The sequence below is a fragment of the Clupea harengus genome, chromosome 22, assembly GCF_900700415.2.
Source record: "Clupea harengus chromosome 22, Ch_v2.0.2, whole genome shotgun sequence".
NCBI lineage: Eukaryota > Metazoa > Chordata > Actinopteri > Clupeiformes > Clupeidae > Clupea > Clupea harengus.
In genome coordinates, this window is record NC_045173.1 from 6,953,126 (window position 1) to 6,977,613 (window position 24,488).

Consider the following 24,488-nt stretch of genomic DNA (forward strand, 5'->3'; position numbering starts at 1 on the left):
GACAGTGTTATGAAGCTTTTTCTATTCTTTTTTTTTTAAAGATTTGTTTTTGGGCTTTTTGCCTTTTAATGAGATAGGACAGTGAAGGTTTGGACAGGAAATGAGATGGCGAGAAGAGGTGGGGAGTGGGATCGGGAAATGACAGCAGGTCGGATTCGAACCCGTGTCCCCGTGGGCGTTCAAGCCCGTATATGGTCGGGGCTACTGCTTGCGCCACAGTGCCCCCCAGCTTTTTCTATTCTGAAGCACTTGCCTTTAAGGATCTGAGTGGCTTGAGTGCTCTTACAATCTGTCATGTCAATGTCATGACATCATCTCCAAACGATTTCCCCTATCAAAGGGAAGCATTCTGTGGAAGACATTCTATTACTAAAATTATCACGAATGTCATCATTTGGCTCAGATAAAAAACATGAACTTTGTAAAATATGTATGTGACGAAATAAGTGCATTTACACACATCGAAAAAATATTTTAAGTTTAGAGTAAACGCTTAAATCCTTAAAAGGACAGCTAAGTCTGTTTTCTGTCTCTGTTATGCCCATCTTACACAAGCCTAGCATGAGTAATCTGAAATTGGCAGCAAAGTATGTGACCAGAGTGTGTATTAGCACAATCCACTTCCTGTAATGCATCATCAACAAGCAAAACATCAGTGGCAAAAAAGCTTCCTTAATTTATAGCTCCCTTTCGGAATCTATCTGCAAATGAAGTTCTCTCTGTCTCTCTCGCACTTGAGCTCCTCTGACTGAGCCAGACATGCTGCATTGGGAGTCGATTGGTAAGAGGAGGGCTTTTGTGAATGAGATTTATAGGCTGTTGTGTGCAGGGCTCGGTGGCGTCAGTCTCCGGCCTCAGGAGGCCTGGGGATAGAATAGAGGGGGATTGGAGGAGAATAGAGCCTGGAACTTGGCTGGGTGAATGGGGAGGAGAAGGGCAATAGGGGAAGAATGGTCCAGGTTCTTGACCTCTTGGCTTTGGGAGTCTTGTAAGTTCAAACCCCAGCGATTACTGGGTTGAGCTGCCTGTAAAGAATCTTCAACTAAGGAGAAGCCCAGATATCTTTGGCAGATATCTGTTTTCTTCTCTCTCTCTCTCTCTCTCCCTCTCTCTTTCTCTCTCTCTCTCTTTCTGTGTGTGTGTGTGTGTGTGTGTGTGTGTGTGTGTGTGTGTGTGTGTGTGAGTGCAGTGGTAGGAGGAGGGTGGTCTCCCTTCTTCCTTTGCAGTAGTTGGTGGGCAAAGACTGCTCTGTAGGGCTCTGGAGCCAGTGGTCTTTCTCTGTTGTCCTGAGGCTGGAGGGCAGATAGCATCCTGTGGGCCTCTAGTATTAATCCTAATGCATCCGCCCTGTGGAGGTGGAGGCTGGCTTGGTGGGGGGCAGTGTTTGGAGCTTTCTCCTGACGGAACTGACATGAGGGGCCAGGGACGTGAAAATAATCATGACGCAGGACTGGGGGACCCATCAAAGGAAAGGGCAGAATGTGCCGTAAGCAGGAGTCTGGCTTCTCAGTGGCAGGATCACATCATGGTGGTCTTCTGTGCTCTCTGATCTGGAGGGAGGTGGGCCTGCCTGCCTGCCTGCCTATCTGCCTGCCTGCCTCTGATGCTGTGTCCCTGGAGGTGCGGGCGTGAGAAGGCCCACCGGTGGATGGGAGTTAGAGAGGTGTCCTCCGGGGATGGCAAGAGAGAGTGCCAGACAATGTGTGAAAACTAGTTCATCTAATAGACCTTAGACTGGAGGCCTTATTTTTAATCTGTTTTTTTATTAACTAACAACATATTCTGAATATCACATCAGAGTAAATGTACATTCTTTGTTCACATTTTATGTCTCCTGTAAAGAAACGTTTAATTGATGTATTTTTTGAAAATAGATTTTTATTAGTATGTTTGCCACGTATTTCCATTTCATAGCTCTTTTTAGAAAAGTCTCCATGAACTAATAGGTATGATTTTATACGGGGGTGGAAAACATATGCACAAATCCACCCCCATATGAATAATCAACATCACAACAAAAACACATAAGATCACGTCCTCTTTTCCCTCGTAAATCAATTCATACTGTACACTTGCAGAAGTGAGTGCAAGTACCACAGACTCCCATAGGCGGAGAGAGAGAGAGAGAGGGTGAGAAGGAGAGAAAGAGAGAGAGAAAATCTCCAAAAACAGGTTGTCAGTGTGGCATGCAGTAGAGGAGTGTTGGGCTGGGTGCCACCACAGATGTTACATTGAGCTCTAAAGAGTGCTCCAGTGCCTGACAGCATTCATTCTCATTGTGCTGTGAAGGAGTGTGTGTGTGTGTGTGTGTGTGTTTGTAAGAGAGAGAGAAAGTGAGAGAGCGAGAGAGACTAAATGGAGCGAGCTGGACCAGGCTGTTTACCAACCTACCCCTCCTACCCCCTCTGTGTGTGTGTGTGTGTGTGTGTGTGTGTGTGTGTGTGTGTGTGTGTGTGTGTGTGTGTGTGTGTGTGTGTGTGTGTGTAAGAGAGAGAGAGAGAGTGGTGCTGTATGTGTGTGGGTTGGGGGTTGCTCAGAGGGTCATAGAATGGAGCTGTGCGTCTGGGCCTCCTGAATTCACTGGGTGGGTGGTCTCTTTCTCTCTCTTTCTCTCTCTTTCTCTCTCTCCCTCTCTCCTGCCTTCCTCCCAACACCTCAGAGTAGGAGAGATTAGCTCATCCACTCCAAGCCAGGCTGACCACAGTGACAGAGTGACAGAGAGAGAGGAAGAGGGAGAGACGGGAAATGAGAAAGGCTGAGGGTGGGGGTGTTCTAGCGATCGTTGAGCGGCCACTGGTGCCTCAGCGAGTGGGTGGCACTTAACACTAATCCTGTCAATGATTACCTCTGGCATGGGGAAATAAACAGTTATAAATGAGACTGCTGCTCTCCTTCTTCATCCATACACCTATCAATATATTCCTCTTTCCTTTACTCTACATTTTACTCATGCGTACCCCAAGTCTTCCTGGCATAATACTGGTTGGAACTAAAAGGCAAAGGATGTTGTATTTGTGTATGAATATATATGTGTGCGTCTGTGTGCTCCACAGCAACATCTCAGGGAGACATCATCATTTGGAATAGTGTTCACCGTCTGATCACCGATGACTGTCTTGTGGGATATTGTCTTTACAGTCATGAAAATCACCATTTCAAAAGCTCATTTTGAATTTCCCAAAAGTCTGGAACTATAGTACACAATAATGTCATTAATATCTTTAAAAAAAATGCAGCAAACGTATTCATCACATTAACTCTGACATGAAGGCGCCCTTTATGATTATGATAGTAACTTTTGAATAGTTCAGTCATGCGTTTTGCTGGGATTGATTCTAAGACTTATAGCACCATCTTGTGTCAGAGCATGGAACTTGTGAAATGTTTGTGTAATACGTTGCTAGGGTTAGGGTCAGTAGGGTTACATAGTTACATCACAGAGGCTCTGGCAGTTTCAGCCACCCAGATGACTTGACATCTTTGACTCTTTTTTACTTGGAAGAAGAAGAATCATCAAGTCACTTTTTCCATCATGAGGGGGGAGGGGGGAGGGGAAGGGGGAGGGGGACATAAACAGTAGAACATTTAGTTGAGTAGATTTGCTTTGCAATGATGCAAATGTGTGTAATTTCCTGTCTTGACTAACTTGTCTCTTACATCCTCTTTTCTTTGCGGTTTTTAAAGTTAGTTCCGAGAGAAGATAAGTTAGGCAGTTATATTGTCAGTTTGTCCCTGAGCTGCAGTACTACTGTTCCCTTACGGCCCAGATGAACACCATGGAGAGACTAGTGGCCCTGTGCACCTGCCTGCTGCTGCTGCCGGGTACGTGACTATTCCCATTCTGACACTCACTTACAAGATTTAAGATCTGTTCTATTCGTTCTCTAGCATTAGTAGTAGAATGTCTGCAGAATAGTTTCAATCAGTTCCCTAATCAACCTTAACCAGGCTACGTGAACATGAACTCAATCCGGATGCATAGATCATTATATTGCTTTTCATGTTCACTTTGTCATGTTACAGTTCCTGTTCAGGGTCTACAGCTACTGACTGATGCTTCTGTTTACTGTATGGACACTTTGGAGACTGTTGTTGGGGAGAAAGAATCTGCCTAATAACTGTGAATTAGTAATACAATGCAAGGATATTCACCCCTTATATATAATACGAGGGAATGTTTTTTTTCTAAGTTACAACTGAACAATATACACGTAAACCTAGAGTTATATTTTCTTCTGTCAGTGCTTCTGATCCTGGTGTGTGGTGTGAGGATACTTGTACAGTTCATGAGTATTATGCAGATGCTGTTTCCTACTGCAGCTGTATGCTATATGTTAAAGGCATCATTACCCAAACCCATTACTCAATGATAACTGTCTGCCATCTGCACTGTTTATATTAAAGGTTTAGTCCTGGATTATAATCCATTACACTTTTTGTCGAATTCAACGAAATTCTCTTCATGCTGTCTGTCTAATGTATGCAATCAGAAATACCCTGTGTCCGTGCACAGTTCTGCCTCTATAAATGGGAAGCAAACAAAGTGGTCCGACTGAGAAATACAGGGTTTGAAGCCATTCAACATAAAAGCACGGAAGGGAGGGGTGATTCAAAAGCACGGAAGGGAGGGGTGATTTGATTGGCCGTGTATTTGATGGTGATTGGAGACCTGCGGTGTGACACACTAATAGCAGGGTGTCCGGCTCATCTCACTCCTATGCTTGGCAGGTGTGCTGGTCAACATAGAGTGTCCCGACGTCAGCCTTGGCACCACCAGAGCCAGTCCTGGTATTACCAGTTCCAACATCACCACTGGCCTCAACAGCACCACCACTGGGCCTATGAATGCCATGCCTATGAACACCACAAAACCACAAGGACCTGACACAAACCAGACAACCACAAACAACAGCAGCACCACACCCGGCACCATCACACGGAATAGTACCACACCTCCCAGACCTCCGAGCAACACCACCGCTCCCCGTGACCTGACCAGTACCACCAGACAGACTCCGACCTCCACTATTCTTACAACTCAAGGTGGTCAGTCCCAAGACATAGATGTGCAAGACTGATACTGTACAATATGACATAACATGCAGTGAAATCTACAGTTTGTATGCCACATTCAATGATATTCATTTATTTGTTGTTGTATTTAAGTTCACTATTTTCATGGCCCATAATTGCAAAGGTGTACAGGTATATAGAAATGATTATTTCATCATGTATTGACCTAATTTGCATAATGGGAATGACCTTTTCAAAGCATTTTAGGACTTATTAATAGTTATTAGAATAAGCACTTAATTTGTATATATGTTTCTCATGTATCCCAAATGAAGGTACTACTAAGACTACTAAGACTCCTCAGACCACAAAGCCAGGTAAAGCATTTTGCACTTCTAGCTTTACTGTATGATTCACATCTCTCTGTGTGTGTGTGTGTGTGTGTGTGTGTGTGTGTGTGTGTGTGTGTGTGTGTGTGTGTGTGTGTGTGTGTGTGTGTGTGTGTGTGTGTGTGTGTGTGTGTGTGTGTGTGTGTGTGTGTGTGTGTGTGTGTGTGTGTGTGTGTGTGTGTGCGTGCCAGTGTAACAGCATGCCTGGTGTTTATTTGACTCATGGCAAAAAAGAAAAAAGCATAATAAGATACATGATAACAATGAATGTTTGCTTGCAGTGCCCGTCAGCGGTGGTAGCAAAGCAGGTAATGGATTCACTGTCAAATCCTACATGTTACAGTTAAACACCAATAACATCTGCAGGCTCTTTCATACATAAGCATACCTAAACATTCAAACACGTCCAACTGGTGCCAGCTAAGCTTGGATCAACTGGATTTTTATACAAAAAACATTACATTAGGGTTTCTGGGCTTTTTCATACATAACAAATGTATATCACTTATGTTGACCTGACATCAAGGCTGACAAAACCAGTCTTTAGCATGGCTCACTTTAGTTGGAATGAGCTAAAGTAAAGGGTTAACCTTTAGAATATATTGTTTAGAAAAATATGTACAGCACATTCAATATTACCGTATAATATTATAGGTATGATGCACATAACAAAATAGAGATATGTGTTACAGTTTGGTGTTCAGTAAACATGTACAATACCTGACTAAGGGGATTTCTTCCATAGGATATGTTTTATTCTTCGTCATCATTTTGGTTGCTGTCATCCTCCTGATCATTTGTTGCCTCAAAAAGAACAAATCAAGGGTAAGGTTCTGAACATGTCAGAAAAAAAAAGAATAGCTCCCCAACAAGAGAGCAGCTAGCAGATTGCCACACAGCTGACTGCAATTCCCATCAAACCCCTGGACGCTTTACTGTTATTTAGTGAATAATTGTTCTGTGGAGCTCAATTGCACCCGCCTCTTTAGGAAGTGTATTACTTTGATCTGTATATGTATGTGTGGTGGCAGTGGTTGTCAGTGTGCTGGTGTTGTGCCTTTGACCATGCAGAGGTACTCTGTTGACCTACGCAATAAGCATGAGGATGCAGTGATCCCCCTGAGCGCAGTGGAGGCTGACGCCGTGTTCGACGCTACTCCTGAGAAAGGTGCTTCTTGTGTTCTTGTGTTAGATCAGAATTCAAATTTCAGTTCTGCTACATTTCAACGTATTATTATGAAGCAGCATAACTGCTTCATTAAGACTTTCTCGATCCTCTAATGAACTGGTGTTTTTGATGTGTTGCTCTGTGTAGAGATGGCGACCTTCACTGCCCCAGAAACAGAGCCAGCTGCCCTGGCTCCTGACCCCGCGGGGGACCCAGAGCCTGAGAAGGGTAGGACTCTATCAGCACTATCAGGCACAAAACACATAGAGCTAAATACTTTTGCCTTTGTCAGGAACAGACAGAAAAGTTGAAGGAAAAAATTATGTGTTTAATGTCTATTTCAATATCTTAAAGAGTTATCTGATTTATTGTGCATTTGTGCAGCGTTGCATTTGCTTACTACTTCCTCTATAACTTCACAATTCATCTTATCATAGTCAATGAAATAAATGATACAAACTTATTCATTCTTCAGGGAACAATAATCAGGCGAATATAACTGCACTTATAACTGGTCCTCGACCGTAAATGGTACTCACAGCTCAACAGCCAGGATGGAAGTAGATTCACAGCTCTCTTTTCTAATTTCCTTCCCTTTTTTTGTTCTACGTGCTGAAGGAAACGTACTCTGCTTTTTTATAGCCCCTTTCTAAAATGAATTTAGCTAGTACTGCGTTAAAAGATTAAAATGTTGTGGGGCTCCTATCAAAAAGCACAGTTTTAGCCCTTTACAAAAATGTTTCATTCAACCAGATATCTAGTTTTGAATGGTCAAAATAGTTGACCTTCCTCCCATTAATATATAACATAGGCATACTCACTTACACATACATTCACAGTCTCTCTGTCATCTGCAACTCATGACTCATCATGGAGTCCTTGTTGTGCAATTAAGCCCAATTGCTTACAGAAAGAGTGGTAGTGGGAGTAGAGAATGAGTAAAATCACGAAGAATCAAAAAGGTCCAGCGTTTCTACTAAAGCTGGGTGTAAAAGTATGAAATCATTCAACTCCTTTCCTAAATTGAATATATGAATGAGTTGTGAAAGACAGACCTTCAGTTTCACTGTACTACACTCACCAGCACAAAACAGTTCTATAGCAGGCATGAAACCAACATGGATAGGCCTCTTTGCATGCAGTACACTAGATCACCACTGGGTGGGAACACAAGTCAGGGAAAAGAAAGGAAAGGACAGGAACAGCGACTCCTGACAGGACAATGAGGTTCCAGAGTTGAAGGACCATAAAGTAATTGCGGCATATAGAAGAAATAAAAACCTGAAAGATCTACTGATCCATACACGCTTGAACAGGGAAGATGAAGATGATTTCTTCTTCATATTCCCTTCCTATGCACTGAACTCGGTGAGTGGTAAGGGCCTCCCTATTCATAAAAAAATAGATCCCCACACGCAAAATGTGGTCTATGCTATTAAGTGCATGACCTGTGGAGCGATTTATATAGGGGAAACAATGCATACTATGGACATTAGATTAAAACAACACCTATACTGCATCCGCAAGTATAATAAAAAAACAGTCCTATATACACATTTTCAAACTCATTCCGTAGACCATTTAAGGATGATGGGATTGGAGACAAGGTTGGCTTGGAATAGGAGACAGAGACAGAACTGTGAGAGGAAGTGGATTAGGGGGCTGAACACCTTAGAGCCGTGGGGTCTCAATGAAAGATGGTGATTCCATCTTGTCCCTAGGCCTTTTCACCATTTTACACTGGTAGAACCTAAGCCTAACCCTAACCCTAACCCTAACCCTAACCTGACACTACACCGGTCCTACTACAAGGGGAATATCGATAGAGTGGGACACATGTGCCAGTACATAACATCTGTGGAACAGATACTTAAAATTACACCTTATTTTAATTGATAGACCAGACTGTCTGACTAGTGATAGCTGTTGTCTGTTATACAGTGTGAAGACATTTCAGTCCATACCATGAAGCAACATTCTGTTTTTATGCATTGCCACAGATTCTGTGCATAAAACTACCCCCTTGTAATTTAATTTAATGTAATTAAGGTAGCCGGGTAGCCTTTTAATAGGTCAAAGAATAGCAGCCAATGGCATCTTTCCCTGTATCCAACAACACTGAACAGGAAAGGAGTAATGAAGGTCCTGACAGCTGCACCATTGATGAGATTGAGATGAAGTTTGCAGTGCCTTTAGCCATAAGATGGTAACATCGTCTGTGGAAAGTCTGTGAAATTAGGGATATTGGCATATGTGTACAAGGAAGATATTGTGCAATGTTGGTGACCTTATGACTTGACTGGTGATATAACACAGTTCTGTTGCTATTGACAAACATGTCCTTGATGTACAAGTGTACCAATAGAATTTGCCGGAATGACATGTAGTTGTCACCTGAAAGGTAACAGGCCTTGCAAGTAGACAGCCAATATGTGGCACCTTGGCTAGCAGCAAGTTTGATTTATCATTACAGTATAGGCCAGAACGATTAGGGAAACTACTAATTTCAAATTCACTGGTAGGTTTCTTACATGAAAAGGATAACGGCCTCTGAGCTGTCTCTTCAGAAGCAAAACCCATCCATTGACTCAAGCTTAGAAATGCACATGTTGTACCCCCTGAAATTATGTTCAGACTAGTTGAGTCTGTAAGCATTGTTGCTTGTATTTCTGTGCTGTGCAGTGAGGCCACGCTAATCTCTCACATCTGGTGTGGTGTGTTCCCTATTACACAAGTCACCAAGATGCAACAGAGACAGAGATAAAGGACAGCAAGTTCTCCCTCTGGGTAAATGTCAGTATTGTGTGCGTTCTAATAATGCTGTTTGAGGATGTGTATGTATTCATCAGGACACATAGAGGTTTTGTGCTGGACTGCTTTTCAGGAGATTTGTGTCTGTTTTGCCTCACCATGGTCAACCAAGAGGCTGATTTTCCTTTTCCATACTCTACCTTCTGTGCATGCATCCGCTTTCCCTGTACACAAGAGCCTGATTGCTAACTGCACTTAATATATGCAGTAATTTGATATCACATGCATCTGTGGCTCACCCATTCATGTAATGACAGTGGCAGGACCTCAGTGTGAAGTGTGGGAGGTGAGGAACACAGTGCTATTAGTCCGGAGGGGCACATTTACACTACCGGCCTCCTCTTCCGTAACATGTTTGTGGTCACCCCAAGGCCATGAGGGGGAAAAAAAGAGTTTTCCCAGAAGCTCCAGGTGTGTTTGTCCCAAAACCAGTAATCTCAATTGTCTGCCTCTGGGAGAGTGGGAATGTCTATAGAAGTGGAAAAATGGACATGAAAGAGAAAACAGTTTTAGGAGGTGAAAACGGATTTGACAGAGAAGAATGCAGCTGTCAGAGGTCTTTTGGGGCTTAATCATTTGGCTAATGACAAAGCCAACACCTACCAGTGAAGGCAGGATTCTTACAGTGCTGACATAGTACAAACCTCGGAGGAAGAGAGAATAAACCGGTTGCATAGCAGTAGCAGCATATACTATGGTATATACTATACATACAGTAGACTATGTGTTTTAAGACTCTGAATTGATTTAGAAAGCAGAGTAGAATAAAGCCAAAACCCCAATCAAGGAGAAATCATGTTTCAAGCAGCCAAGGAGCAGTGATCGAACTGAAAGGACAAAAGTGAAAATGTGGTGAAAATGTGCCTAGTGAGCATAAAGCTTCTAAACAATGTGTTGATATTTTGTTTGGCGTAAGGCTATGACCAAATCGCCATAATGTTCTTATCTTTTCAGGGGAGACGGCCTCTGGTTCCCGGGAGCCACTGGTCTCTAAGCAGAAGCCTGAGAAGATGGACATGGTGGATCTAAACGGCACAGAGGCCGCCATCTCCACCAAAACCTCCATGGAGTCTCTGGAGGACCAGCTGAATGACAACAACAGCAACAACTACTGCACTAGAGCCAATGGTCAGTGTAGTTTACCTCACTTATTTAGATAAGTCTTAAAGGGGAACCCAAAGATACAGCAAGGAGCGAGGGTTGAGGGTGAAAAGAGAACCCAAAACAACCAACTTCTGGTCAAATGAAGTATGGCAGTGCTCTTACACGATAGTATTCTGTAACTACTGGTCAAATGAAGTATGCCACTGCTCTTACACCATAGTATGCTGTAACTAACCTATTTGGTGATGAGTTTATAGCCTACTTTATACTTGTATGATATGGTCAGGACCTACCGTTTAATCTATATGTTAGAAGGGATAGCTAGCCTAATTATTAATACATTGTGCATGCGCCCAACATGAACTGATCCAAAGAATGGAACGATAAAAAGCCAATCATGAAGCCATATTTGATCTGGCCTTTAATCCATTTGAAATAAGAGCTCTGATCAAATAAAATAAACAAATGTTTAACTGCTAAAATATTTTAGTTTAAATGATTGATAAAATAAAGTTGAATATGTTTAACTGTTCAAATGTAGAAACAATGTTAAAGAAAACAGGTGATGGATATCTGATTTTTTTGATAACTTATTGATAAAGTACATTCTTTTTCTCATTATCAAAGGGGGGCCTGCTGTAGGGATAGTTTCCAAGGGCGGCTTTTATGAGATCCTCCAGAGCGACCCATTTTAGGATACACTGTTCCAGAGTCTGCCCACAGTAAGTTCAAACTTCCCCTTCCCCAACCACCCTGCCATCCTCACACCCCAGCAAATCTCTCGAGGTCAGCGAGGTGCCATGTTACTTCTCCTCACTTACATTTGTATAAATAGGCAGTCATAACAGCACATCCTCTGATATTACTGCATATTAACATGTGGTTAGCCAGTATACATGGCACTTGGCCACATCAATCTCCCTGCAGAAGATTCAGCATCACCTCCTATCCCACACAGTAGCCATATGGATTTTTGCTGAAGTATAATTTTGTGGTGTGAAAATAGAACTGCACAGTCAGACTCCTAAAGCCATACTTTATGTACCCTCAGGAAAGAGGGATGGGAGTAATGGATAATTGTATGGCAAATGAGTGGAAAATCAACTAGTGTCCATAAAAAGAATCTCTAAAAAAAAAAAAATCTAAAAAAAAAGCTCTTTCATTGCAATATTATTTCTTCCCGTCAACACTCATAGCGCTTCCATACTGACTGGGGCCTCAACGCCTGTCATCAGGCACTTGAGGGAGATGCATCCTGTTGGGGTCCTCTCCTGCATGGTTGTCCTGCTCAGTATATTACCCTCACACCTGTGGGCCTCGGAGCAGTGCGGACAGGCCCCCGGTCCCTGTGAGGAATTCTGGGTGGGTGCTCCCAGAAGCCGATGAGAAGCTCTGATCAGCACCCATGCATTAGCTGACAAATGTCTGTGTATGCAAATAGACCCCGATTTGAAAGACTTCAGCAGGAAAGAAAAAAAGAGACGCAGATGAAGCGTGTCCGCCATCAGAGACTGCATGTCTCTTCTCTCAGCATGCGCATGCGTTAGCACTCAGCTTTGTCTGTGGTGGGAGAGATAGTTTCCTGTCCTTAGCACCAAACACCCAAACTCCCCACTTGCAAGAGCAAGTTTCACTCAGAAAAATCCAACATATTTTTCTTCTTTCAGAAAGACAAAATCTTTCCTTTCAGAATACTGAACACAAAAGAGCTTTTGGCAAAGTGAAAGATTTTCAAAAGGCTTTCAGATCTCATGCGATTTAAATCAGTAATGCAGGCCTTTCATTTCCACCTGAGGCCATCGGCTCTCCCACATCAATGGTGATGTGAAGCATTTCAGCAGTTCAGGCGATCAGGGCCTCGAGCAGTGGACACAACACCAGCTTTGTGTGGCTCTGGGCCCTTCACTTGGACTCCCCTACAGGCCCCGTCCCATCTAAAACAACAGCCCTGTGGGAATAAGATAATTTAGTCAGATGTCAGTGTTTGTGTGCGGGTGTGTGTCTGTGTAATGAAGAGAGAGAGACAGAGAGAATTCATTTAAAATAGTAACAGCTGATACAAAAAGACTGTGTAGGGTGTTCTTCACTTTTCCTTCTACAGATCCTCCATCATACCACGTCCTATAATCTCTCTCTTTCTTTCTCTCTCCAATTTTCTCTACACATAGATGAAAATGTGTAGAGAAAAATGGAGAGAGAAAGAAAGAGAGAGATTATAGGACGTAGTATGATGGAGGATCTGTAGAAGGAAAAGTGAAGAGTACCCTACACACAGGCTCAGACACACAAGAGACACATACACACAGACACATACATCTACGAGTCCAGCTGTGTTCAGACAATAATCACAACTCATAGCCTACTGTATGGGTGCCTGAGATGTAGGGAATGACCTATGGTTTCTACTCACATACTTTCTCTGCCGTCCTGACAGCATGTGTAACGGACGGCTGACAGTAAGTGGCATGAAACATCTCACAGTAGAGGCTTCATTGATGCATTCCTCATGTTGAAAAAGCTCAAGTTTAACTTTACGTTCTCAAGGCAGTATCATAGTCAGAGTTCATAGTCAGAGCTTTATCATAGTTATTTGTGTCTGTATATACACATTCTCATGTAACTTTAACCTGACCTCGGAGCACCAGCGAAGGTCTCATTTTGTTTGTGTTCCCAGAACAACGATCTACACCACAAGTTTAGTGTACCTACTCTACATAACACAGACCACAGGGGTCATAGAACAAAAGCAAATCAGAAATTCAATAGTTTATACATTTTGTTACATGTACACTAATGACTTACACTTTAGATTCATTTTCACTAACATTATTCAAGTGGTAAATGAACAAACCTTAAGGCACACTTTGCGCTGTAGAGGATGCTTCATTAATGTTATCTATTGTACTTCATGAACATCAGTATATGGAACATTCATGTAAATTGTTGCACTCACCTGCTCTCCCAGTCTTGTGTTTAAAAATGAAAGAGCACTCCAATGGTATATTCACTCATGAAATACACTGCTCTCTCACCTGAGATACTGTAAGCAAGATTTCATCACAAGATCACATCACATCACATTGGTCTTTATTATATTATTTATAGGAATCTTGTTGGGTGTGTTTTGTGTTTAACTCTGGTTTTGATATATATCACTAGCATGTTAGTGTTACTGTTTTGCAATGTGCTTTTAATGACCAATGTTCCAGAGAGAAAACTGAGGGTAAACAACCAAAGATAAGTAGGGAGACAAGTACTCAAGTGAACCAGTTACTGGAAAGTAGGAGAGACTACACCTGGTTCTGCAGTTGCGTTAGTGTTGAGCTCGAGGGATGAACTTGAGAGTGCTACCCCTCCCCTCCCCTCCCTCTTTCTCTCCACACATGTAAGGAGACAACAGGGCGGCCCATCAAACAGACCCCAATCAGCCCAGGGCTGTACCACCATTACACACCATGCCATTTCCTAATGAGCAATGTCCACTTTCATGTCCACCGGCCAGTGGACCACCATTTCCACCTCTTAGTCAGTGGGAGGAGGGGGGCATGGCCATGGATGACAGTGTCATAAATACAGAAGGAGTAATAACAGACATCCGCATTCACTCTAACATACCTCACTAACTCTTGTGGCAAAGAGATGGATGGCCCACTGGAGGGGGAGAAGCAGGGATACTAATTAAACAGAGCTATATCAAATGGGCAGACCCAGAGCAGGCCAAGCCAGGTTCGCTGACGGGAAACATGTCTGCCCTTACTCACGGAGGTGCTTTGTGTGTGTGAAACGCTTTATCTATTCTCCAACATCAAGAGCATTGCCATACTCTGACCTGACATTCTTATTGTTATTAAATATTATTAAAATAATGTCTAATGACATAGAGCCAGTAAATTAATGTATTTTCTAATGCCATTCTTACACGTAAAACTTGGACTATGAATAGAGCGCCAGAGGCCATCTGAAATGTTTGGTTATGAAAATAACAGAACACAACACCCTCTTTTGAAACTTGCCACACTATTCTAGTCACTGCGGTTGAGATCATTTTGTTAAGTGATTATAATCTATGAACATATGAGGGTTGTTCCTCAAAATCCCTAAAAGAACAAAATAGTTTTCCGTGCTTGTTCTCCCCCTGCGCTGATATACCAGTCAGGTGTTAACATTCTTTAAATTTATACCAAATGGATAGCTAGGCAGACAGTGAGACATGCACACATAGTTATACCAGATAGATGGCTAGGCAGACAGTGAGACATGCACACATAGTTATACCAGATGGATAGCTAGGCAGACAGTGAGACATGCACACATAGTTATACCAGATAGATGGCTAGGCAGACAGTGAGACACGCACACATAGTTATACCAGATAGATGGCTAGGCAGACAGTGAGACATGCACACATACAGTAGTTACTGGCACCGGGACATTAAAGGAGTAGCTGTGTTGTTAATGACAGTGAGTGTGAGCTTCCTGAGTGCTGAGTTTGATGTGGTGTAGAGTGCAGACAGACGTGGTCATTTCACCTGGGCCCTGAAGGGAGGGTCTGCTCAGAAGCTTGGCTGACATATACACAGCTGAACCAGCTGCTGGCAGCCTTGCAGGGGCCTGTCTACCTGACACACATGAGCGACTGGAGCAAGGACCAGCTGGATTCACAAAACCGGGGCTCGGTTTCCTCCTTACTATATCATGAGATGGTGGTATTTGTCATTTTTAACACTTGTAAACACGTGTAAAAATGTCTGTTAAATAGGTCATAACCATGGCTGACCGTCACTAGTGATGAGAATTTACGCAGGCAGTCCCTATCTAATTTCTCACAAGAAGATAGTTGCCTCATGAACAGGAAACTTGAAATCCCCATGTTTGCTCAGTGCTCTTGAGCAAATTAATCTAGAACATCATCACACCATTGTTACAGGAAAAAGTTCAGTGTACTGTGCTTCTCTGACGTGAGGTAGCAGCGTAAGTAGCTTGATATCTGTGTTTGTGTTTTCAGCTTGAGATGATGAGTATACCAAGAGTACTCCTAATCACAGGCCATGCCCAGTGTTGGGCAGTGACAAGTATATACACAGAACATCTCAACAGCTTCTCGGAAAGGTGATATTTTATATACGGAGGCACATCCATCACTGGATACATCATCGTCATTTTGCTTCATAAACCCTCTCTCCAGTTGTGTTTGGTTCTCTATGGTAGAGGCTGTGTGTGTGCAGCACACGGATGAAGCTTTATATGTGTCCCGCCATGGATTTATATTCGACCCTCTGGAAGACAGAAAGTGTGTATTTTGCTCTCTCTCTCTCTCCCCCCCCCCCCTCTCTCTCTCTCTCTCTCTCTCTCTCTCTCTCTCTTTCTCTCTTTCCTTTAATACATCAGCCTTTCCTGGGCATCCTTTGCTCCTACTGCACATTTAGAACAGCTAAATCTGTATGAACAAGTGGCAACTTTACACACAGGTCATTTACAGTGGCAGTAGCCCAGGCACTAGAGATAAACATTGCACTGATCTTCCTGTGTGTAAGTATGTTGTTGTGTGTGTGTGTGGGGGTTGTCAGTTGGGTGTGTAGCACACAGCACATATGACCTGCTCGTTTCCTTTGGCTGATTCAGTACTTGCCTGGCCACAGTATGGGCGTTAGCCTACAGTAAGATTGGCCACAGTACGGGCGCTAGCTTACAGTAAGATTGGCCACAGTATGGGTGCTAGCTTACAGTAAGATTGGCCACACTATGGGCGCTAGCTTACAGTAAGATTGGCCACAGTATGGGCGCTAGCTTACAGTAAGATTGGCCACACTATGGGCGCTAGCTTACAGTAAGATTGGCCACAGTATGGGCGCTAGCTTACAGTAAGATTGGCCACACTATGGGCGCTAGCTTACAGTAAGATTGGCCACAGTACGGGCGGTAGCTTACAGTAGGATTGGCCACAGTACGGGCGCTAGCTTACAAAAAACACTAAGTAGCCATGTCTGTCATGCCTTTTGAAATAAGTGAAACATTTAAAGCACACTTCCCTAATGTAGAGGAGACATTGAGATATTTATGTTTCTTGGACTTTGAATATGCACTTCACACCAAATAGAATATGTGGCTTATCTCATGTGTTGCTTGAGGGATATTGTTTCCGTGTTTATAATACAGTTTGAAAGAAAATGTTGACATGACCCCCTGCTTGTGTGATGTTTATTGGGAGGAAGTGAACCTCTAGTTTGTGACTGCTTTGCATTCATAACCCAGAAGATGTGAGGCCTGAGGACTGATGCGGTGGGCTTAATGTGTACACGTAAACCAGTCATACTCCGCAGGGTTACTGTATAGACTCTACATGATTCTGTTACTGACTCAGCAGTTAACCGCCTAAAATGGTAGTTTTGTGTCATTTATTTCCTTTTACCATTAATTAATGCACCTAGTACATGCAATCCTGATTTAAATAAGGACATCCAGTTATCTGTGTTGTTGTGTAATTATAATTATAATTATACTTTACACAGTGCAGAGAATAGCTAAGAGGTTAAGACCAGAGAGGAAGGCTAGTTTTCTATATCACTGAAATATAAAGTAGAAACCTGTGTTTTCACAACTTAAACCAAAGGGTGAGTCTCCATAGACGTGTGATTTCTTGACCCTAAGAGATCTGTCTTGGTTGGAACTGAGTGAGAGGTCAAGGGTCAAGTCAGCCTAATTAAAGGCTCTTCAGTGACCATGAGGGATGAGTTCCCTTTCTCATGCGCACTCTCACTCACACACATTCCACCAAGACGCATCAACGCAGGTGTCGACCTGGACGGCTGCTTGTTGCTGTTACTCTCGCTCATTTCACACTTGTTCTTAAACATGAGCAGCTGTAGCATGACCCAATTTCCCCTCGGGGAATAATTACTTCACTTTGGGGAAGCTTAGGAGATCCACAGGGTAAAACACAGGACACTAAACAATCAAATATTTCAGGTAGAGTGAGGGGGTCAGGTCACGCACACCTTACATTTGCACTGCAGTCTACTTGAGAAGCAGAAGGTGCTTTATCATATCACATGAACACAAGCAAAGATCAATACTTACATACAACACACTTCCAGTTGTTCTTTTTCAGGTACTCAGATCATCTCACCTCAGTCTAGCCAATTAACTGCCGGCATTGATATTTCTTCAATAATTTAAAAGATCACATTCTGTACAGAGGCCCTGGTGACATGATTTATTGAAGGTCACTCAAACCTCATTTAGTAGCAGAGCTAATTCATTCTTTTTTAGTTTGTTGTTGAAAGGTTAGGCAGTCATTCAGGGCAGGGCTTACCAATATTATTTTCAGTAGTTTACATGGTTCAGGACAGTACACCTCCTAACACATAAAACATCTGACAGTGTACAGGTCAGGTGGAATCTTATTGGTTCTCTATGTTCTCATCACTGATGCCACCATAACCATGAGGAACATTTAGCACTGTGTGCAGCTGCACAGAGACCAGGATAGTTACCCATGAGAGACAAGATTCAATCTAACATGTGAAAACACCATATCACCTGGGGGATATTTACACCTAAAGCATATGGTTTTATGTGCTTGTGATGTCTAGAAATGAACAGAGTGAAATCGGCCTGTGTACGAGCACACTAGTTCATCATGGTACTGCCCCCATTGTGAATTCTGGTGGTGGTCTCGGGCCCGGTGAGTTGCTGTGATCAGGCGCTCGCTGACAGCTGGACACATTCACATGCTGCTATCAGTCCACAGCATCAGCGCTGCATTCCTGAGACACACACAGAGGCGGGTCACGCCCCTCATCCTCTCAGAGCACCTCACCTCCCCATCCCCATCCCCACTGAGAGGAAGAAAACTCTCAAAAGTCTGTTCAGATTCTCTCTCTCATCTCCCTCTATGTGTGTGTGTGTGTGTGTGTGTCTGTGTGTGTGTCTGTGTGTTTGTACATTTCTATCACATCGAGCAGAGATAATGAGAGCTCTAGGATACAGGGTTAAGTGTCTGTTCTTAAGGAGAAAAGAAGTGTCTGTTCTAATGGAGTCCTGAGGTGCTCTACTAATAGGTTTACTGCCGATTGTAAAAGCCTGCTAGAAACTGGCAATTGTGTTTTAAACTGGGCCCCTTTGAGCCAGCAACTAGTAAAAGTAGTTGCTCTGCTCTTAAACCGTCAAAGGTAACTGCCAATGATAACTATAACAATAACTGTAAATACTATTGTTCTAAATAATGTCATGAAGAGCGATATTGTTGGGTATCACTTTCAGAGCGATTGTGTGAACGTTAAAAATCCAAAACATTGGATGCTATTAGTCCATTCATAGTACATTTTCAATCGCCCAATTTGACTGGCATACTGTGAATTAGCTTTGTGTCCCAAACACAGAGAGGATTCCAGTTACAAGCACATACCTCAATTTCCGCTAAAACACACAGAAAACATTACAGAAAAAAAAGTATAAAATAATTAAGACCAGACATCTGATAGGTGATACAGATACAATTTCCATGACAATATTAAATATTCCTCACAGATGTTCCCTCGCTTGTATATCTTATTGCATTCAGTCTTTGTCAGCGTTGGTGGCTCATATATTATAGGGTGAATCTCCTAGTAAAGCATCAACTACGTCAACTCCAGCTCTTAAGGCCTCCTTGGTTTAGCATAAATCAGGTCTTTTAAAGGTATTACAGCAGGTATTATTTGGCTCAAACAGATGTTATGTGCCTTGAGGTCATGTGAAAGGGCACGTAAGCATTGAGGAAGCAGAGGGGAGAGACATAGAGAGAGAGAGAGAGAGAGAGAGACAGAGAGAGACACACACAGAGAGAGAGAGAGACAGAGAGAGAGAGAGACAGAGAAAGAGGGACAGAGAGAGGGAGACAGAGAGAGGGAGACAGAGAGAGAGAGAGAGATGGGGGAAATGGATGGCATAGGAGCAGTGCTCAGGCATTGGTCTGAATGGTGTGCTGTAAAGACTAAACTGTCACCTTATGATATCTTCATTTATTTCTTTGCAGATACCTGAGCCTGATGAAAAGGATGTTTCCCAGGATTAAGATGCATTGCAACCATTTCACCTGAAATGTACTTTCTCACCCTCTCTTCACAACTCTTTATTATTGTTTTACTTTTTCATGTGCAAATTGAATTTATTGTGTGAAATTATTGTTCATCCATATTTTGGATGAATTTCTTTGTTGTTTAGATTTTAGATTCTTGCTATTCCTGTGTAAAATATATTGTTACTTGTTTGATTTCTGAAAATGACTTTGCCCATTCCTATGTCATTTTGAAAAAATAAATGTTTACCATAATTCAAGTGTTTCTTTTAAATTACTTGGCTCATTCATATGTCATTTTTAAAAACAAATGTTTATCACAATTCAAGTGAGTCTTTTAATTGCTTTTTGCTGTCATGCGAAAACAACCATAGAGTGAAAATTCTTTCTCCAAATATGGACAAAATGTATTTACATCCTTGCCCCCCAGACATAAGTGTTAACGATGTGGAGAATGGTAGAGGTCCTGTCCAGGGATCCAGGAGTAGCTGCTCAGGATGTTACAGGTGGAAAGTAGTTCCTGATCTGTGCCGGGAAACCGGCTGTTCACCTGTGGGCTAGACTACTGCACATGTCAGTGGAGCTCTTGAGACTCTCAACACAGTGCAGATTGTCTTTTGGTAAACATAATCCCTTGCTCTTTGCTCTGGGCTTGTGCTGTTCACACGGCGAATACAGTCTCCAGGTGTACATGCTCTCATGTCATTCCACATGCTGAGTGCAAACACATTTTGAACTCAGTGAATGTAACTTCAGTGAATAATGATCTAGCACACACACTATCAAAACAGACCTCTATAACAAAGACAAAGACACTTTCACAAGGCATCATGACTGTTAATCTTTTGGCTGTTTTTGTAATCACTAAACTTTCAAACGGGACCAGAAATATATACATTCATTTTTATTATATGTAAATAAACATTAGAAATATTCACAGTATATATTCCTTTTTTCATATATTATTAGTCAAGGCTGCTAAATTAAGCTTGTTTCTATGGAACTTCTGTTGGATCCTAGTTAGGGACAAATTGCACAGCAACCAAACCCCTGAGCTTAGGGCAGTAAGCAGGCCTTATCTGCTAATAAACTGCCCAAATGCCACACCATTGCAGCTTGGGCGGGATGCGGAATGAGGGCACAACCACAGTCATGGGGGCTCCATGCCAGCGGGGAGAGGGGGCAGGAAAACCAGCCTGCATACCCAATGTGCCCCTGTGGAAAAGAGGATGGATATCTGGGGTTTGGCTATTTATACAGGGGGACTTATTTCGGGGAGCGCATGCCTGAGATGCTGCGATGTGCGAAAGCAAAGAGAAAGGGCCACTCTCCTTCTGGGGAAGTTATTTCTGAAGGAGAGGTAGCAACGCTGCCCTGTTTTCTTTTTTTATGTGGAGTGATGAAGCCAGAATAGCTACTATGGCCTTTAAGGACTTCTCCAAGCATGGGGAGAATGACCTCATGTGACCCGGCCTGGACAATGTCATCATGGATACTGCAAGCCGGAGATGGAATAACACAATGACTGAATGACTGAATGCATGATCACATGAAACAGGCCAGTTTAAATGCACTGTGTGTATCAATATAAAGACAGGCATAAGCCATGCTTACATTGAGCCACAGAACACTATATGACATATATAGGGATGTTCTGCCGTGCCTCCGGAGAGTTTGTGAGGCTAGCATTGCTACTAGTGGGATTTCCTCTCTGAACAGCTGCATATTATTTAAGGACTCCTTCCTCTCGACACACCCACACGCACACACACACACACACACACACACACACACACAGAGAGACAATAAGAAAAAGGTAAAAAGACCTTCAATCTTCACAGTCAGACCAATGGGCCTAATGTCCATTAATGTCCATCAAGCCTCCAGTTGTCATGTTTTGTCACTTCTAAGCTTCCCTTAGAATTTAAGTCATAGGCTTAGAATGTTCATGTTGAGTCACCCCTCCTCTTGTCATGTATTCTCCTCATTTATCACAGGCCACATACTAATCCCCTCCAGTTTAAAGGGCTGTGTGACATAGTATCCCTGCTAAATGTTTCTCCAATAGTTTCCATGTAATGCCTCATTGGGGACTCTGTACAAGTACTACTTGCAAGACGTTTCGAAATTTGCGGCTGGCCTGATAGATGTTATCTTATTTTGACCTCCTCACGTCAAGCTGCAATTGAAGTGGCAGAGTCCCAGTACATCAGAAATGCACTGACATGGCCACGCACATCTGTTCCAGATGAGAGCTGCTGTCACCCTAGTGTAAGGTCTAGGTGTGTGCCCTGAGCGGATGATGCACAGTCCTGCACAGCTGGACACAAGCGGTCCATCAACACATCCGTTTGTTCAGCCATGTACGTGTTTGCTCAGGTTATGAGATGTTCACTGATGATAAGGCCGGCTGACACGGCTGATCCGTGTGCGAATGACATGGCATGCGTGTGTAACTTCTGTTTTACTCAGAGAAGAGAGACATGAAGAGAATCGATGCTGACCAGCCGTGGTATAATTCAGCAGGGCAAGGCTTTATCATGTTGCACAAAAGGCAAATCTGGTAACAGTGAACTTTCATTATAAAATTCCAATGCAAAGTATTTTGCATACTTGTCTTTGTAAACTGTTGCAAAGTCAATCATCTGTCATCCACTGGTGCCCTCTCTCTTCACCACCTTATCGGGGAGCCAGCGGAGCCCTCCATCCATCACTGCTGATTAAAGGGCTCTGTCATCGTGTCTGTTCCAGGAAGAGAGGGCAGCGCTGGGCACGAGCTTCAGAACACACTGGGCTCTGCCCCAGACCTCCCCATGCCTTCCTTCCACACCTGAAAGGCCCGTTTGTATTACTGACTGACACCGCAGTGGAGGGCAGTGACTCCCAGCCTCCTAGATGTATGCTGTCATAATACATCACAAATATCAATTTAATATTAAAACATGTCCATTCTCAATACATAGCAGGAAGTGAATAAATATGCTTTTATTTTGTCAGGTTAACCCAAGATATGAGGAGAACAGACGAGATGATGGGAAACAGTGGTTGCATAGATGGATTACAGATATAAAGAAAAGGTTTGTTTGTTTCCATAGTTACATTCTACTGTCAGTTTGTGTCCACTTGTGGGTGCATGTGTGAGGCTCAGTGGGGTTGGGACGGATAGGACTCGGTTCTATTATTGCCATGTAATGAGATGACCTGTTTGAAATGGATGCACTGATGTTCATGGTATCTTGGTTATGCGGTGTGTGTGTGGAGAGGGCTCTGCTGCAGGGACATAGCAGTAGGGGTTGTTTGCAGTTCTGAGGCAAACCATTTAGTAGACAAAGAGGTGCATTTATTTTGGTTCATACCATTGAAGGTGTCAGATTTGAATGAAGCTCGCTCCATGCGTTTTTCAGTCGTGTCCCTGCTATTAAACTTCCTCTATGTGACAAATATATCCTGCATTGTTCCCTTTATGGAAAATTGGAACATGCATTTAGATTGCGACAACTGATAAATGAGTTACAGGAAGTGATTGTGGGTAGTGGCTATGAAAGGTTTGTGTTCCGTTTGTATGAAAGAGTTGTGATAGATAGAGAAGAGTTTCTTAAGTCAATAAACTACTGTAATTAAGTTGTCAGAAATCAATATTTCCCTTTGCATTAGAAAACAGGATGCAATAAAAAATCATGACGCACAGAAAATCAAGGCATGGTCTCCATCATTTCAGTGGGCATGCGCAGGTGGACTGCAGATCCGAAAGGTCCATGTAAAACATTGCTCCAGAAATGGAAAGAGAGTATTTATATCTTGACGTGACCGCACACCAAACTCATGACATAGACTGAAGTATCTAGCCGAATTCCTTCAGCTCATCGTACAAGTGTATCTACAGGATGCCCCCCTTCACAGATAACACACAAGAAAACACACACTCAAGATCACACACTATCTGTTCAGCAGAGGACTTAATATACCAGGTGTCCGCATTCTGAAGACTCACTGTGAGGACAGCTTTTCTGAAGCTCAGATCATATGTCGCATCATGAGATTAAAGCCATCGTCTTCATGGTAGGTGGTAGGGGGTGTACAGTGGGGATACAGTGGGGGATTTCCATCACTGTATTTAAATACACCAGGTGACAGTAACCGCAAAGGATATATTTGGACTTTCTAGGAATAATTTATATCGGGTGTTGTCAACTACCACTGGCATTTCATTGGGTCACTTTGAAACATGATGTCCATGTTCTATCACCAAATATGTGCACATTTGTCTCTTTATAATGCAATGAGCACCAAATGCTGTGTTGTTTCTACTCATGTGCTGATTAAAGAATTCCTTGGCAAATGAGAAAATAAAGTATGAGTTGAAGCACTTTCTATAAGCAAAAATGCCACAAATACCTCTCTAACCTCTCTCACATATGAATGTGGTGTTGCCCTATACCTCTCTAACTCATGTGTGGTGTTGCCCTATGCCTCTATATCCTTCCGGTTTTGAATAAACATTTGCACTGTCCAGAAAGGCTTTTTGCCCTCTGTCTGTCCAGGAAGTGTAGGGTCAGTGTCTGAATGCACACCTGTCTGGACAGCTGCCTGTGGGTGCTGGGGAGCCTCCGGTGCCGCAGTGTCCCTGTGGGGTCACCCTCACTGGGGTGCAGGCACGTGAAAGCCAGCCTGCTCACCCATAAACACCACATTCCACAGGAACCACCCAACAATTGCTTCAAACAAAGAGACTTGGTAGAGGAAAAATGTATGTACTGATCTTCTGTTTAAAAAGACACAAAACTACCATGGTCTTATGATACTATTATGACATCAACTGGTCACTGATAATGCATTAGCATATCATGCACTAAGACACCGAACAGAAAAAAGCAACGGTATGTCCTAATCATTAACCTGTTATTGAAGTCATGCCAGAACAATATGAGCAACATTTTTATTTTGT

At 42.8% G+C, this 24,488-nt stretch overlaps 1 protein-coding gene across 3 annotated transcripts; it reads left to right on the forward strand.

Moving 5' to 3' along the window:
- Positions 1-691: 691 nt before the first annotated feature.
- Positions 692-19,798, forward strand: si:dkey-27h10.2 (protein let-653). 3 transcript variants are annotated; one of them, XM_031560081.1, is made up of 11 exons: positions 692-781; positions 3,685-3,822; positions 4,729-5,046; positions 5,349-5,390; positions 5,684-5,710; positions 6,148-6,227; positions 6,474-6,570; positions 6,718-6,798; positions 10,336-10,509; positions 11,113-11,207; positions 19,502-19,798. In XM_031560081.1, exons 2-10 carry the CDS (start codon positions 3,768-3,770, stop codon positions 11,178-11,180), a joined length of 942 nt encoding a protein of 313 aa, XP_031415941.1. In that variant the 5' UTR covers positions 692-781; positions 3,685-3,767; the 3' UTR covers positions 11,181-11,207; positions 19,502-19,798. The 3 variants fall into 3 exon arrangements, with proteins under 3 accessions (XP_031415941.1, XP_031415942.1, XP_031415943.1); XM_031560082.1 differs by having other exon boundaries at positions 4,729-5,043; XM_031560083.1 differs by lacking the exon at positions 11,113-11,207.
- Positions 19,799-24,488: the final 4,690 nt, after the last annotated feature.

Coding starts and splice junctions, on each gene's coding strand:
- si:dkey-27h10.2 (XM_031560081.1), top strand. CDS start 3,768: ATGAACACCATGGAGAGACTAGTGGCCCTGTGCACCTGCCTGCTGCTG. Junction 3,823..4,728: donor CTGCCTGCTGCTGCTGCCGG/GTACGTGACTAT, acceptor TATGCTTGGCAG/GTGTGCTGGTCAACATAGAG. Junction 6,228..6,473: donor TCAAAAAGAACAAATCAAGG/GTAAGGTTCTGA, acceptor TTGACCATGCAG/AGGTACTCTGTTGACCTACG.